Source organism: Hippopotamus amphibius, chromosome 5 (assembly GCF_030028045.1).
Source record: "Hippopotamus amphibius kiboko isolate mHipAmp2 chromosome 5, mHipAmp2.hap2, whole genome shotgun sequence".
Classification (NCBI taxonomy): Eukaryota; Metazoa; Chordata; class Mammalia; order Artiodactyla; family Hippopotamidae; genus Hippopotamus; species Hippopotamus amphibius.
In genome coordinates, this window is record NC_080190.1 from 20,935,663 (window position 1) to 20,950,096 (window position 14,434).

General features: G+C 50.0%; 1 protein-coding gene across 2 annotated transcripts; it reads right to left on the minus strand.

Moving 5' to 3' along the window:
• Positions 1–467: 467 nt before the first annotated feature.
• DUSP5 (dual specificity phosphatase 5) lies at positions 468–13,816 on the minus strand. Of its 2 annotated transcripts, XM_057737419.1 has the most exons (5): positions 13,278–13,789; positions 10,532–10,588; positions 8,589–8,737; positions 4,720–4,939; positions 468–1,966 (listed from the first exon to the last, which is right to left on the minus strand). In XM_057737419.1, exons 1-5 carry the CDS (start codon positions 13,654–13,656, stop codon positions 1,560–1,562), a joined length of 1,212 nt encoding a protein of 403 aa, XP_057593402.1. In that variant the 5' UTR covers positions 13,657–13,789; the 3' UTR covers positions 468–1,559. The 2 variants fall into 2 exon arrangements, with proteins under 2 accessions (XP_057593402.1, XP_057593403.1); XM_057737420.1 differs by lacking the exon at positions 10,532–10,588 and having other exon boundaries at positions 13,278–13,816.
• Positions 13,817–14,434: the final 618 nt, after the last annotated feature.

Sequence of the window (14,434 nt, forward strand, 5' to 3'; positions counted from 1 at the left end):
TTTTCTCAGTCTGCCACATGCCTGGCACTGGAGGAGGCTGACCATAAGCTTGCCACTCAGGTTTGCTGGAATCAAGGGTCTCAAGCTCTAAAGGACTTTTGGGATCATCTAGCTTAGTTCATGCAAATCATGGATGAAGAAGGTTCAAATCGAACTCTCTGCCTGGGGCTCAGGAAGACTCCAGGGTGGGGAGATGCTCTGACCACCTCTCCCTGTGGCCTGAGCCTAAGGAATTCTCTTGCAAGTGAGCTTAGGGAAGCCCCACCACTGGAAAGCATCATTCTCTATTGTCACACTCACGCGCTCGTGAGCAGACGCACTGCCTCCTGCCTCCAACTGCACACCCACCACCATCACCTTACAGTTCATGTGGAAATGAAACCCAGCGAGGCAGGCCGAGTCCCCACCTCAATGTATCCCTGCCTTACTCCAACTCACCAACATGAAGAAGCGTTTTTGTTCTTTGTACTATTTTTATTTTGCACTATAAAAAACAACAACAACAACAACCAGTAACATACTGCTTTTCTTCACATTCATATGGATTTTAGGAAATTATTGCCTTTCCCCTGGAGAAATAACCTTACAGACAAAAAACAAGTAGTACCACATTGAGAAACCTGCAAATCCCAGAAGTCAACAGCTTGGAGACAACCCCCAGGGGCAGGGAAGAAAACAAGTGTCACCAGAGACGAGACAAGCACATACAAGAACAGCGAGCTGGGGTGACGACCATTTCAATGCCAGTGACCCAGACAGTGGGTACCTTTCTCTCCTGGCACCCACTGCTACCACCTCAGAGGGGTGGTTTTTGGTCTATGGTCTAAAGAACTCCTTTCAAATGAAGCAAGAGCTGCTTTGAGAAGAGTGCAACGAGAAAGGTTCAAGTATGAATAAGAAACATGTCAAAGTCCAAAGTCAGGGAAGAACCCACAGTGAAAAGGAAACCAGAAGTGTTACCACTCACTACTTCATTCAGCTGCCTCCATCTGATGACCTAAGACAGAGCCTCAAAAACATCTGAGGGTTCAAATCAGCATATACATTGTATCCCTAAAATCCTGTAGGGTTACTCTCCTGACTAGGTGGTGATCAGCTTATGCCCTGAAGCAACACAGACAGATACGGAGACTGCCAAAGTTAAAAAAATAAGATCGAAATTGTGCTTCCTTCAAAATGAATTGGGTTCGTGACTGCCTTTTTCTCCTGGTCCAGCAACTGCCTTCTCCCACGTTGCTGCAGGTATTTATTGCCTTATGCTTGAAATGAAAAGGCTAACTTTGAGGTGCAAAGACTGGGCAGTCCTGAGGGCAGGGGGTCTGGAAGTACAGTAGTCAGCACACGCTGTGCTCTCCTAATGGCTTGACCTTCCTTCGGTCCCAAGAACCTATCCCCAAGGTCAGTCTGAAGTTTGTGTGCAAACCTGGTGACCCTTCACTGTCCCACCAGGACAGCAGGACAGAAGAGGTCTTCAGTATTGCACAGGTATGAAATGTCCACGAGTTAAAATACAAAATCACAGTTGTTCTTGGGGCTGGGCTGGTTCCCCCATCCCAGTTTTAGCAGGACGTGGCTGTGGCCATGGGGCTCCGGCTGAGCTCTGAGACCGTTGAGTGGGTGGGCACTGGTGCCAGCACCGAGGTAGGGAACGTGCAGTAAGAACCCTGCACGTCAGGGCTCAGGGTCTGCAAATGGGCTATGAACGAAGGGCCAGCTGCCTCCCCTTGGCAGGAGGGAGCCTGGGGGGTAGGCGTGGAAGGCAGGATCTCGGATTCATACTGCAGGAGCTGGCCCATGAAGCCGAAGTTGGGGGAGACCACACTCCTCCTCTGCTTGATGTAATCAAAGGCGTCCTTCAGGTGGAACTGCTTGGTCTTCATGAGGTAAGCCATGCAGATGGTGGGCGAGCGGGAGATCCCAGCCTCACAGTGAACCAGGACCTTGCCTCCCTTTTCCCTGACACAGTCTGGAAGGAAGAAAAGACAGCAGGAATGAGTTGGGATTGGAACTCAAAGGCAATTGGGTTTAATGAAAGAATTTTTTTTAAAAAGTGACCTAATTATCAAATTGTCATGCCTGCTCCAAGGCTGTGGTCCCACACTAGGCTTTTGCCAGTCTTTAATCCCCACTGGTAAGGACAGACTTTGGGGTCCCATAGATGTCTACCCCTACGTAGGACCTTCATGATCCTTAGTTCTCAAGGATACTTTCACAAGTTCTGCCACTGGAAGTGCTAAATCTGGAGTAACCCCTTCTGGGGGAGGCCCTCTTAACTTGGGTTCCATGGATGGGTTTCAAGAAGGCTTTGGAAAAATCTTTGAAATTGCATGTAAGTTTTTATTGCACACTCACATTTTTCTGAGCGGGTCCCAGGCTCAAAGACTGATTTGGAGAAGCAATTCCTGTCTCTCAGGGTCTGATTCTAATGGGGATGACCTAGCCCCAACCTGGTAGAGGCCCGCCAGCCTCCCTGGGCACCGTGTTTGGCTGTGCCAGGGCAGGATGCTTGGATCAGCCCCCAGGGTTCCCACCAGTGAAACATACAATAAACAGTGCACAGCCACTAATTACAGCCTTGGCCAAGTGACGCTTCCTAGATGGAGAATATAAATGGCAAACTCCATCTTGCACAACAGTGGGAGTCACTGCTTATAGCTATCACCATAAGTTAGCATTCTTTAACTCAATATGACAAAAGGGGGGGGTGCCCTCCTTTTCTGTTCTACTCCTCCCCCCCAAAAGAGCTCCAACTGTTAAAAACGGGCGGGGGTAAAAGGTTAAACATATATTACACATCAAATAAAAACCACCAAAAAGAGTCTTTCCAATTCCCTCTCTTGCGAGTGAGGAAACAATTACATCACAGGAAGTTAGGTGTACCTGGCACTATGTAAAGCCACAGTATGCAAAAACACTTGAGATACTGAAAGGTGAATAAAAAGTCGGCCCCCTTTATCCACCTCCCTCCTCATGGTCTAGAAGTTTGCAAATGCATCACAAAGATCTAAAAGATGAACTTTCTGAGGAGTCAGGGAAGAACCATGGAGTTTCCTCAACAGAACGAAAATCCCAAAGGATAGCTCATTAGAGGTGCCCCAATACAGTCTCTGATTCACAAGAAAAAAAAAAGTTCCTGTAAATTAGTTCAAAGGGGACTCCAAGTTCCTAGGATTAGAGGGTCATGACTCCCAACTTTCTTTTTGCTCCTCTACTGGCCTCCTTGCAGTCTAGCTTTTCACTGGCCCAGAGCCAAATCCCAGAAAGCAAAGGGCCTACAGTGCCTTGTCTCTGGGTCCCACTCCACCCCTCGGGACTTGCCTTCCACATGGCCCTCGGAAGGGGTCAGTGCCTGGTTCTGCCTCAGTCCCTCCTTTCTTCAGCAGGGCAACGGGTCTGGGGAAAAGCATCCTGTATGCCTTCAGAATGCTGTGGGTCTGTGTGGTTGTGTACACAAACAGACACAATGCACACACAGGATGGGGAGGGAGGCTTCTGAGAAGTGATGCGGGCGGGTTTCATGACCTCACTGAGAAGCTATCTAGGTAATTAAGTAACAGGCTGAGAAGGGCAAGGCATTCCCAGGGACGGAGAACAAGCCAAGGGTCTCCCACCCTGAACCCATGGTCTTGGCTGCCTCTCAGAGAGGCCAAAGACACCACCTCAGGGTCCAGGGAGGGCAGGCTTGGCCCTTTGACGCTGGTGAGTTTCTCAGCGGGTTTCTGCGGAGCAGAAATTGTGTGTGATGAGCAGAGGACCCAGCACGTGGCAGGAGGGGGGCCCTTTAACGGCTCCCTGCGCTGAGCAATCACTGCTGTGTCCAACACTAACCTTTCCCCTCCAACACACCTCAGTGCAAGAAGCAGGAAAATCACCCCTCAACTTCAACAGCTATGCGTGTTAAAGGGAAAGAAGGACTCTGGAAAGGGAGGCAAGTCCACAAGGATGGGGAGTGGTACTTGCAAATTTGAGGCACAAAAAGTCAGCCCAGCCCCCAAGGGAGATAGATAGTTGAGGGAAAGAGTAGATGTCAAATGAAAGAACAATCCAGGCTGCTCCAAGGGGTTGGAATCCCAAGGCCCAAAGCCCTTTCTAGGCAGAGGGACCAGAGGTTTCCAGGCATACACAATGGAGTAAATGACTGCCTTACGGAACGTACAAAGGATGCAAAAAGATGCCAACTTTTCTGTGCATAAAGCACGGAGCCTGAGACAGTGCTATCTTTAATCCAAAATTAGCTGAAAATGCAAAACAAATTGCCCCCAAAGCGGTTTGCCAAAAACCCACGGAAAGCTGCTGGGGCCCTGGGGGCTCAGTGCGTAAGCAGTGCTCTCTCAATCCTTCTGTTTGCTTTTAAAAATATCCCAACCTACGCAGAAGCAGAGTTTAGGTGGTTCTTTCCCTCCCCTGCTTCCCTGGTGTGGAGCATCACACATGGACGCACCCTGCTGCCCAACCAGCCAGAAACACTAACAGGAGCGGCGGTGAGTATTGCCACAAAATTGTATTAGTTCATTTATCTTGCGAATTAAAGCTCCTATTAATAGCAACTCAAATCCTCCCCTCTGTCGTTTTGGTAGGTGCATCCAACCAGCCAAGTCGGCTGCACAAACAAAATGCTTTTCTTCTCAGTGAAGGGAACCCCCACCAGTACATCAAAATCCAAGAACACGTCCCCCTAGGGGACCCTCAAAACAACTGAGGGGGAATGGCTGTACCTACCGATGAAATCTATTGCTTCTTGAAAGTGGGAGCTGATGTCGGCTGCATGGCTGTCTTCCACGGGGATCCATTTGTAGTGTAGGTGGGTCGTGCAGGCCTCAGAGGTCCGCCGTGAGACATTCAGCAGGGCCGTGATGTGCAGGTTGGCGAGGAACTCGCACTTGGATGCATGGTAGGCACTTCCAAGGTAGAGGAACGGAAGGATTTCAACTGGGCCACCCTGGAAGCAGGAGCAAAGGACAACCAGGAAATACTGGATTAGCTTGCTCTTTGGGGAGAAGAAACAAAACAACCCTGACCTATTTGTTTTCAGGTGGGAGGTTCCCTTTCTGGTTTCCAGAGAGAGAGTTCAGAGCCAGGGCAGCTCAACCAAGAGTGTGGGCGGAGCCTCCATCCAGGTAAACTCTCTACCCTACATTACTGCCTTGTGACTCCGTGACAGCAAATCCCACACAACTAAGTTTTGTTTTGTTATATATACTGAGGTGGTAGGAAATGCTGGCAGCCTTCCTATGCTGACAAGGATGAGAAACAGGGTGGTGGATGGAAGACTTGAGAGGCCTGTGCTAAGTTCTAACTGCCCTGAGAGTGCCAGAGCGAGCCCTTTAACCACGAGAGCAGCCTCGGTTTCCTTCTAGATAAAATAGAATAGGATTCAACAAAGTGAGCTCCCTCCTTTACAGTCCTGACATTGTATGTAATGTGTTTCATCAAACCTAGGACGCTATTGATCCCAAGATGCATTTGGATCTCAGCGATGTCAAAATGTGCCTCCTCCAACTCCCAAAAAGTATGCTTCTCAGAAGTGAAAATAACCACTATCTATCCAGAAACATCAGATAAAGAAAAGCTGTTAGGCCATGAGCGGAGGTCTGATTTTTGTTTTTTTGGGTTTTTTTGGCCACACTGAGTGGCTGGCGGGATGTAGGATCTTGGTTCCCCAACCAGGGATCAAACCCGTGCCCCTTGCAGTGGAAGCGTGGAGCCTTAACCACTGGACCGCCAGGGAAGTTCCAGGCCTGATCTTCTTCATGTGGGGCTGAGTTTGGTGAGAGATGCTTACATCTTCACCCTTTTGGGAGACCACCTATACAAGAGGTTTCTAGTTAAGAAGGATCCCCAAAGGATCAGAGACCATCTACCCTGAGGCAAAGCTAAAAAGAACTGCTAGCTAGTTGGACTCTGGCATTTCCAGGGTGGCAAGAAACAATGGGAACAATGGGAGCCCCTGGAGATTTAAAGGGAAAACACTGAGCTGGGATGACAGTGGCCGTGTCTTTGGTAGCCTTTCCCATATCATCCATCACTTCCTGTGTTTCCATTTCCTGTCCTGGAATAAGAGTGGAATGGAAACTCTCTGCCAGACCCACAATAGGAAAAGGGGCGCGGGATGAGGGCCAGCAGAAGGCGATTCTCAAATTACCCCGCATGGGTGTTTGCTTTATCTTTCCTGAGAAGTCAGGTGTTTAAGGCAAAGGCCAGTTTGCCCACTTGAAAGAAACTTACAGAGATTTTACAAAAGGCAGTAATAGCAACAATCGGTATTTTTATTAGCTGGCCCCTGAGCTTAACACTTTAGATATGCCTACGAAGCCCTCTCCCTCTCTTCCGCACCTGGAAAACGCTGACACACCAGGCCTGGGATCCTCCTCAATTTCTCCTGGAGCTTAGCCCAACACACCTGAAACCATGTTTCTTTCCTTTTTTGAATCTTTTTTTTTTTTAAGACTCAAGAGGAAGAAACCAGAGGCCTTCAGAAACCCCAAGGGTTAACACGGCCTCACCCAGCTTCTCTCAAGGCAGAAGCGCGTCTAAGAAATAGCACTGGGGGTTCCCCAGATGAACCATGGAGACACAGCAGGGCCTCCCCGGTCTTTGCTTGGCCAAAGGTCTGCTGTGCTTTCACAATATCCTGCAAAAATCTTGTTTCTCTTTCACTTTCTGAGAAAGGAGGGGGAAAACACTGCCCAAACAAACAAACAAACAAAAAGAGAAATCCAGTTAAGCCGGATGCCCATGGCTTGAAAGCCCAGGGTTCACATACACTGCAATTTTAATAAAGGAAAACAAACAAAATAATAACCTTGGCATTTGGCCATGCTAATGGGTTTCCTGACCAAAGATTTCATTCAAGGAAAAGCCACCTGGCTATACTTAGAAGTTTATCCCTAGGGGCAGAGCTCTGCTCATGGCAGGCAGCTGGCATCTTAGGCAACGTCTAGAAGTCTTCCTTCTTATGATTTGGGTATGTTCTTATTTTGTGCAAAGAACCTGAAAAGCTCCTCCTACCAAGTCGGGTGCCTAGAATGGCCCTCTTCCAAAAGAAGGCATGTGGAAAACAGAACAGGGTCCTGAAAAGGACAAGAATAAGGAGTTAAGAGAAGGGGGTTCTGGGCCTAGTGCTGCCATGAACCCAGCTGCAGGATTCCTGGCAAAATCAATCATCCTACTAGCTGTGACAGTTTTTCCCTTTGTAAAATGGGCAGGTTTGACTTCTGGTTTCTGCAGATTTGGGTTCTTGCTTGCTTTTTCTTCATTCTCCTGGATCGTAGGTAACTCTCTGACTGAGCCTTCCACTTTTTCTTCCTCTAATGAGTTGCCAGAAAGTACAATTCTTTGAAGGGAAAAAAACCATGTTTGTAGACACATGAAATCCTCTAGTGTCTCCTGATCGCTGGTTTCATAATTTATGAACTTATAAGCATCAGAAACCCATAGAGAATGTAAATTGATACAGCCACTATGGAGAACAGTATGGAGCTTGCTTGAAAAACTAAAAACAGAGTTACCATATGACCCAGCGATTCCACTACTGGGCACAGACCCAGAGAACACCATAATTCAAAAAGACACATGCACTCCAATGTTCATTGCAGCACTATTTACAATAGCCAGGACATGGAAGCAACCAAATGTCCATCATGCAGTCCAGATGAATGCACAAAGATGTGGTACATATATACAACGGAATACACTCAGCTCTAAAAAAGAACGAAATTGGGACATTTGCAGAGTCATGGATGGACCTGGAGACTGTCATACAGAGTGACATGAGTCATAAAGAGAAAAACGAATATCGTATATTAACACATATATGCAGAATACAGAAAAATGGTACAAACCAACCAGTTTGCAAGGTGGAAATAGAGACCCAGATGTAGAGAAGAAACATATGGACACCAAGTGGGGAAAGCAGGGGGTGCTGGGGTGGGATGAATTGGGAGATTGGGACTGCTAAACATACATTACTAATAAGAAAAAAATATCAAATTGTACACTTTAAATATATGCAGTTCATTGTATGTCAATTGTATCTCAATAAAAGTTCTTAAAGAAAAAAAAAAAACCATAAAAGAGGCTGCTTAGCCATCTAAACAGTAGTTTCTCTGCAACCCTCCCCCAATCTTCCTCCTTCAGCTAAAAATACCAAGACACGCCTTTACAGGTACTGAGCTGGTTTGCAGAAACTGCAGAACATGAACAATTACGAGGAAGATCAACACAGGAAGTCTGAAAGTCAGCTCTGAAACTCTTCAGGGAAACCTAAACCAATAGATATTTCGAAGCTTCTCTGCACCTCCCAGGCCAGCTAATAATAATGCATCTTTTGCTTCCTCTTTTCTCCAGAAGGCACCAAGCATCCTGAAGCGCACTTGCTCTTGTCAGCTTATTTGCTGGAAGGAAGCCCATTTACTTTCAGATGGAAACTCAAGTTGGCAAGCAACAGAGGCTCTCTAGAGCTAGAGGCCTCTGCCAACTCCCTGATCCGCAAAAGAACCAACCAACGTTGCTGAGCAGGAAGAGGAAGAGCCAGGATGCCGAGCAAGGAACAGAGCCAGGAGCCGGGATGGCATTTCCACACCACGTACCTGGTCGTAAGCCGGCCTGTAGTTGATGTTGAGCGCTGATTTCCCACACTGACTGATGAGGGCTCTCTCGGTTTCAACCTTCTCTTGTGAAATGGGTTTTACATCCACACAACACTCAGGATATTCCGAGTGGAAAGTCTCATATCCCCCTAAAAGAAAAAAAAAAAAAAAAAGCAAGAAAGATATAAGTATTGATTTTTCTCAGGCTGTCAGTATATGCCTAGAATTGATCAATAGTGTGGAAAAGTAAAAAAAAAAAAATATTAAGCTACTATACATTCTGGTCATATAAAAAAATTAAGCCAAAACAAGTAATAGTTTTACAATAGAAATGGGCTCCACACACACACACACACTCTCTCTCTCTCTCTCTCTCTCTCACTCTCTCTCCCACTCTCTCTCCCCTAAAAAGCTATAGTTCAGAGAGGCAATGATTAACTTTTTATGCCTATCAGAAGAAGCTTAAACTGTGAAAGGAAATATATCTGACATCTGGCAAATATTAACCAAATCCCTCCAGAAAACAAAAGCTATTTTCTCTCATTTATCTAAAATGCAGGTGTGATTATGCAGAATTTCATTACTTTGTGAACCAGACTCTTAAACTGCTCTGTTTTGTACCTAGCCCATTAGCTCTAAACTAGATTACGGATGACACCCCCTCTATGCATAAAGGAATGGGGGCTAACATGAGGTTCAAACTCAGGGCAATAAAAGAGCCCTGCCCTTTTTCTTTCCCAAGGTGCTAAGAACACTGGGGACAATCCTCTCCATAGGGCCAATGTAATCAGTCTAGTTAATCACCTTCCAAACCAAACTAGAGGAATGAGGCCTTCGGAACTGAATTCTTACCCCCTTAGGCAAAAACTTTCTCTTTCCCCTTGATGACCACCTACTCCCCTTTATCTCATTATCCTCCCCTCCTGAACTTTCTCCCCAGCTACACACACACACACACACACACACACACACACACACACGTTCACACCCTCAAAGTGATAAGTCAACTACCAGCAGATATGATTCTATAAAAATCCTAACTACATTTAAACCTCCAAATGGATCACTTCAGGTAAAAACTACTCTCTGACCATGTCATAGAAACGTGAGTATGTAAGTTCTCTTAGGCCCACACATGAGGTGGGGAAGAAGCAAACGAAAAACTGGCCTCAACGCCTCAGGATGCCAAGTGCTGGGTGAACAGGATAGCCTTGTGTGGGGAAACCCTTTGCTTCCAATCCAAAGGAACTTAAGGCACTTCCTAGATCCTCCAGAAAACCTTCTTTTTCTGGCCCAGAGAATTCATCTGGGGTCAAATCATCCATTTTTTTTTTCTTTCGGGGGTGGTGGGGGTGCTGCGAGCCTTGCAGGATCTTAGCTCCCTGACCAGGGACTGAACCCGGGCGCTGGCCGTGAAAGCGTCGAATCCTAACCACTGGACGGCCGGGCAATTCCCTAAATCATCAATTACATAAGCATTCTGAGACCATATATTTCTCCAAAAAGGCCTCCTTTTTTTCTTCTGTCTTTGGTGTTGTGATAGCCCCACAGTGGAGCACATGGTGGCTTTTTAAAGCCCCTGCAGTAGGCAAATGGTTAACAGACTACACGGCAGTCTCCAGCTCTCTCCCAGAAGCTGTGGCCCATTCCTAGAATGAGTCATCTTGCCATTGCTGCTTCCTTTCAGCTTGCTGGAACTGCTCCCGCCCCCATTCAGCACACCCAAATCTCCCCTGTGGTCACTTCAACAAACAGCCAGTTGGGCCTCCCCAAATGAGCTTCTGGACCTCCACAATGACCACGTTCCCGGTCATGATGACGGGCCATGCCAGAGGAGGGTGGAGGTGGAAAGTGTGAAGGTGTCTGTGGCTTAGTTTCCCCTCCCTCCCCACCACTGTCCCCCACCCCTTCCCTCCTAGGAGGCAGAAAGAACCCACACTTACACAGACCCTCAGCTTCCTCCAAAGAGGTGTCCCTAGTTAGCAAATCACTTCCTGTGCCTGGAATTCAAAATTTTCGGTTCCAGGAGACGAAATGAGTGATAGGGAATGGGAATCTGAAGTAAGAGCAGCCCAGGCCCTCTCAAACTTCAGAATGAAGTTTGGGAAAGAGAAGCCTTGAGGCCACCCCTTCTCTTGGCTTTAAATAGAGCGCTTAAGAGTTGACTGTTAGGAGGACAGACAGGAGGTGCGGGTGTGGGCTGGGTCCTGCCTGCCTGTTGACAAAATAAGGCAGGCAGACAAAGACTCTCAGTGTTGTTGAGGGAAAGATAAACAGGGTCCTGCCTCTTCAAGCTGGGGTCAGGAATCCTCCAGATTAGATGGTCTCTGTCTTTCACCCACTCCCATCAGAGGGGTGGAGAGACAGAACATTCCTCTCTGGTGCCTCTCTTGAGCTGCAAGAGCCATGGAGATTCTTTTGGCTGCTTCAGTCCTCTGCAGAGTGATTCTGTTTTTGATCACTGCATTACCAGGCGACCTAAGCAGAGAAAGTGCACTGTATATGCTATTCAGTCATCTTATTTTAGTGAGCTTTTGGTGGGGGAGGGGGGCGGCACTGAGTAAAGTGTAAAAGGCATTGCCCCCAAGATCTGAGATGCCACTATATTAAAAACTGGAACTCTTATCTGGACATGAGTTAGGTAAAGAAGTAATTTTCTTTGGCGACAACTTAAAAGTTCAGTACTGTTATAAGGTTAAGTATCAAGCAATTTCTACTGAAATTTAAAACGGACATAACTTTCAACCTAGCAATTCTTAAAATTTTACTGAAAGATAGTGCACCTGCAAAAGCATTTGGACAAAGATATACTCCCCCACACTGCTTCAAATACTAAGGCTGGAAGCAACCTATTTACTGGCTATCACCAAAGGATGGGTTGAAAAGTGAATAGAACATGTATGCGCTGATATGGACAAATCTCTCAAGATCTAGTTAGGTGGAAGAGGCAGGAACAGGAAATACACAAAATCATTCTATTTTTAAGATACTCATGGAAAATTAATTTATATAAAGATGAACAAGAAACAGTTAACCATTGTCTCTGGGGAGTGGAACTGGGTTCTAGAGTGGGCACAAGATGCACTTTTCATTGTACAGCCTCTGCGTTGCATGTTACTTTCATTAAAATTTTTTTTTTCAAACATTTAATTTTCCTGAGATGTGAGTCTACAGAGCTGCCTGCTTCCTGTGGCAGTAACTTCCAAACCACTACCATGGCCCCCTGGAGAGGGGTGGGGAACAGAGGTAGGATCTGGAAGGCCTTCCTGTAATGTATCTCATGCTACTGGAGGGGCAGAAGCTTTTCCTGTACTCACTGCTAAGAAGAGGACACAAACAGCATATCAGGAAGACAAAGAAATTAGGGGCCATGTGTGAAAGCTCTGCAGAGCTTGGAGGGTACTCTCCATCTCCTGGGAGCTGAGGGTGGCTAGAAGAGGAAGATTATCATCTTCTGCCTCTATTGTTTCCTTAACAGGAATCAAAAGGGGACAGTCTGCAACAGGTGCTAATAGAGGTGGCAGCTGCCTGTGTGCCTCTGGAATCTCCTGGCCTGGAAAGTGTAAAACTCTACAAGTTGCACGGTTTTAAAACAGTGCTCTCACTCTCTCAGCTCACTGCACCTTAGTTCCGAACCACATCAATGTTACATCTCAAGATGTTCCCATCAGAATGGCTGGCGCAGCCTGGGCTGAGTCCTCATCTCTGCCCTACAGGCTAAGCCTTCCATACATTTGCGGTTACAAAGGACTCAAATACCAGGCCTCAGCAGTCATAGGAAGTGACCCAGAAATCAATACTGGGGCTGTTAGAGTATCACCCACCCACCACCAAAGTTATCTCCCCCAGCAGGTGTAATGGGCCGACTGGTGAAGCGTCAAACCAAATGCGACGCAATCCCCTTCACAACCACCCTGTGGCACCTCTCCTATGTCCTGACTCGCTGGCCAGCCTGCCTCCCACCGCTGGCAGACGGCTCAGGCCCGCCGGGTTTGGCCCACGACCAGTCCAGGGGATGATCCTGGGGCGCGGGAGAGGAGGTGAAAAGGGTGGGAAGGCTGTCAGCAACAAACTGAGCTAGAGAAAGGCCTGGGAGGGGAAAAGGGGAAGCCAAGGAACAATAAAAAGCAATAAAGTGAAATGGAAAGGAAGGGGAGGGGAGGGACCCGCCAGGGTCAAAAAGGCAAGAGGGACGAAGAAGACACAGCCTAACATACGTTCATTGTCCAGGCGGGAGGAAAGGGGACACCGCGGCGCCACGCTTCGGGGGGGGTGGGGGCGGGTGGTCGCGACCCGCTGATCCCTCCAGATCTGCGCAGGCCCCGGCGAGAGCAGCGAAGCCGGCGCCGGGAAAGCCGGCCCGCGCCCAGCAGGAGCCCAGCGCCCCGCCAGCGCTAAGCAGCAGCAGCCCCCAGCTGCGCAAGCAACCGCACCCGCCGGGGCCGCCGGGGCCGCCAGGCCGCCGAGCGCTTTCGAGGAACGCGGGTGGGGAGGGGGGAAGCCGCGAGCGCGGACCTCGGCAGGGCCCTCCCAAGCTCACGTCCAGCCCCGGGGGGCGGACTCCCGCCAGCCGAGAACGTGCCGCGCTCCAGGGTGGAGGCAGGCGCCCGGCGCCGGCAGGGGCACCCGGAGCGCGGGGCCGCCCCGGCGCGGAGGGTGACGGGGGACCGGCGGCCCCGACGCGCTCACCTTTGAGGAAGTAGACGCGCGGGCCGGCGGGCAGGCAAGCGAGCAGCGAGGTGAGCACGACGCGCGCGGCGCTCTCCTCGCGCAGCTTCTGCCAGTGGCGGCTGCCCTGGTCCAGCACCACCACGGCCGCCACGCCGCCGCCGCCCTCCTGCAGCAGCCGCGCGCGCGCCGCCTCGTCGGGCAGCACGTAGCGTGCCGACACCGCGCCGCCGCGGGCCCGCCGCAGCACCACCGAGTTGAGGTTGACGTTGAGCGAGCCGCGCACGCTCGAGGCGGCGAAGGCCAGGTAGGGCCGGCAGTCGAGCACCACGCAGCGCGCCGCCGCCTCCTTGCGGAGCATCTTGCGCAGCTGCCGCCCGTCGAGCGACGTGACCTTCATGCCGCCGCCCAGCGGCTCCGCGCCGTGCGCCCCGCAGGTGCCCACAGCCAGGGTGCCCGCCGGAGAGGCTCGGGAGGGCGACACGCGGGGCAGCGGCCGGCCGACCGAGCCCGGCGCCGGAGCGGCCGCTCCACTCTTCCTTCCCGCCCCTCACGGTCGGGACCCAGCCCGGCCACTCGCCGCCCCAGAAGCCGGGGATTCCGCCGGCAGCGCCGCGTTTTATGTGAATGGGTGTGCGGCCTGTGACGTGGCTGCCCATATAAGGCCGAATATGGGTATTTCCCCGCCCCTTCGGGCTGTGGCCACGCCCCCGGGGGCGGGACGCGCAGGGCGAGCGCCGAACGCCGAGCGTTAGTCAGCCTGAGAAAAGAGGAAGTGGAGGGCGCCTGGCTGTGCCCTGTGCGGCGTTGCGCGGAGACAAGTCACTCGCGCATCACCGCGGGCTGCCGGTGGGGTGTCAGGAACGCCACAAGGCCGAGGTGACCCACGCTGTGCGGGAAGAGGAGGAAGAGGAGGAAGCGGAGGAGGCAGAGGCGGCGTCGCGCCAGGGGCTTTGAGTTTCATAGACGTAGGTTCAGAACCTGCTGGGGGCCGAGCCCGGCACCGCGGTAGGCAGAGCTAGGAGAGCCCTGGCCCCGTGTCCCCGGATGAATCAGAAGTCGATTTCGATCCTTACCCAAGCCTTTACGCGGGAAATGAGATGATAGCTGGAATTTGCTTCGAGGGCTGAGTTATCGATGATTCGAGATTGGGCTTGTGTTGGTAATCGTTGAAGCTT